This window comes from Nematolebias whitei, chromosome 18 (genome assembly GCF_014905685.2).
Source record: "Nematolebias whitei isolate Nwh7 chromosome 18, NemWhi1, whole genome shotgun sequence".
In the NCBI taxonomy this organism is placed as follows: Eukaryota; Metazoa; Chordata; class Actinopteri; order Cyprinodontiformes; family Rivulidae; genus Nematolebias; species Nematolebias whitei.
The window spans coordinates 40,060,054-40,062,080 of NC_056515.1; the positions used below are offsets into that span (position 1 = coordinate 40,060,054).

At 42.0% G+C, this 2,027-nt stretch overlaps 1 protein-coding gene across 1 annotated transcript in view; it reads left to right on the forward strand.

The window, feature by feature from the left end:
* LOC119424590 (myosin-9) overlaps positions 1-2,027 on the forward strand; it is a 41,540-nt gene that overhangs the window by 35,462 nt on the left and 4,051 nt on the right. The window contains exons 9-12 of the mRNA XM_037692078.1: positions 366-464; positions 1,444-1,602; positions 1,674-1,775; positions 1,852-1,910. Of these exons, the coding sequence (XP_037548006.1) occupies positions 366-464; positions 1,444-1,602; positions 1,674-1,775; positions 1,852-1,910 (419 nt within the window). The remainder of the gene's footprint in view (positions 1-365; positions 465-1,443; positions 1,603-1,673; positions 1,776-1,851; positions 1,911-2,027) is intronic.

A 2,027-nucleotide genomic window follows, 5' to 3' on the forward strand; every position in this document is an offset into this window, starting at 1 on the left:
CTGCAGGAAACCAGTTCATCTGTCCAGCTGCAGGAAACCAGTTCATCCGGTTCTTTCACCTTTAATCCAAAATAACTCGTCAAACTTTTAACTCAAACATCGTCAATAAAAACTGACTCGGTTTGATCTGACGTCGCCTCCTTCAGCAGGAAATCATCCTGTTTATTTATTTATTTACACTTTAGAACCAAAAATAAACATTTTACAGCTTTTAAAAATAAACATCAGAATTTTTGATTTCATAAAACTTTGACTGTTTTAACATTTTCAATTTTATTCAATTTACCAAAAGATTTGTAGCTTTTTTCTTTCATTTCTTTCTGTTCTGTCATGAACTGTTTGTTTGTTTGTTTGTTTGTTTACAGGCGGGCCTCGTGGACAGCCCCCCCCGGGTCTTCAACAGTCCGTACATCTCGACCACGTCCATGGAATATAATCCATCGAACCGAATGTCCGAGTTTAAGGTCTGTACCTCAGAACACTTAAAGGGACAGTCCAGATATTTTAAAGTGGGATTCTGTTGAAACGTTGTGAACAGTCAGTATCTTACCTGTTGTAGATAGTTCTTTAAACAGCATATTTTGTTCTGCTTTAGCCTTTCATACACAGAAACCTTCAGCTAATTAAACACGTAGCTGTTGTGACTTTGTTTTTGTAAGTCTCATATTTTTCAAACAATTTAAATTTACAAACGGTTCACGTAGAAATACTTCGAGATCTTCAGTATTTGAGGAACTTTGTTCTCTTTGAAATCAGGCACAATTTTTGGGGCTTTTTATTTTTTTAGCTTCTAGCTAGCCTTTTGCTACTTAAGTTTTTAGCTTCAAGCTTTCATTTGGCAGTTTTTAGGAAACATTTCCTACTTTTAGCTAACAGTTTGCTGTTTTTACTTTTCCCTATAGTTTTGCTACTTTTAGTTTTTAGCTAGTTTTCCAGTTCTTCGCGTCCAGCTATCTGTTTTAGCATTTAGCTAGGATTGTTTATTTTAACTAGCTTTATGCTACGCTGGTGAAGATTCTCAGTCATCCAGGACACAATGAATTCAAGAAACGTTCAATACAAAAACAACTGGACTTTATTTGTAACAGAAGACGTTTCGCTCCTCATCATCCGAGGAGCTTCCTCAATTCAAAGAGCAGAGAGTGAGAGGTTCAGGTTATAAAGGTTCAGGTTATAAAGGTTCAGGTTATAAAGGTTCAGGTTATAAAGGTTCAGGTTATAAAGGTTCAGGTTATAAAGGTTCAGGTTATAAAGGTTCAGGTTATAGCTTTATGCTACTTTTAGCTAGCTTTTATTTCCTCTTTGCTAGCCATTTGCTATCTTTAGCTTCTAGCTAGCCTTTTGCTATTTTAAGCCAATAATTTTCAACGTTTAGCCAGAGTTGTGCTAGCTTTTAGCTAGTGTTCTGCTTGAGTATTTGAACTCCTCCCCCGGTGTCTTCAGGTCCAGGGCGGACTCTCTCCGGCCACCTCAGACCTGAACCTGTACAGCTTCAATGGCCGCAGCGTCAGTCCGGTTCCCCCCTCCTCCCTCACCGCCCCCCGTCCTCGATTCTCCGCCTACGACACTCTGATGAGGAGGAGGACCGAGGTCGCCAACCCTGTAAGTTGATGAAGCGCTACATGCGTGTCGTCACACCAGCTCCGTGTGACGTGTTGATGTTCTGCCAGCAGGTGGCGCCGGTCCACTACAGCCTGAGGTCCTCCACACTGGGAGCCCCCAACAAGAAAGACTTTGTAGAAGAACTGACCAAACAGCTGGACACCTGTCAGAAGGTGAGGCTCATCACCCGCCACCATGACAGGTGGGTGAGCGTGTAATTGTCTAAAGGGCGTGTTCTCGTCTTTGTAGCGAAACCAGTTCCTGGAGGCCGAGAGCGTGGAGATGGAGAAGGAGAGGAACCAGATCAGGTACTTCAAAGTCCAGTCCTTCAATTCGGCTTTCGCTGTTGAACTAAGAAGTCCTTACAGGTCCGGTGACAGTCCAGTGATGGTTTGGTAATGTTCCAGTGAGAGTCCAGTGATGGT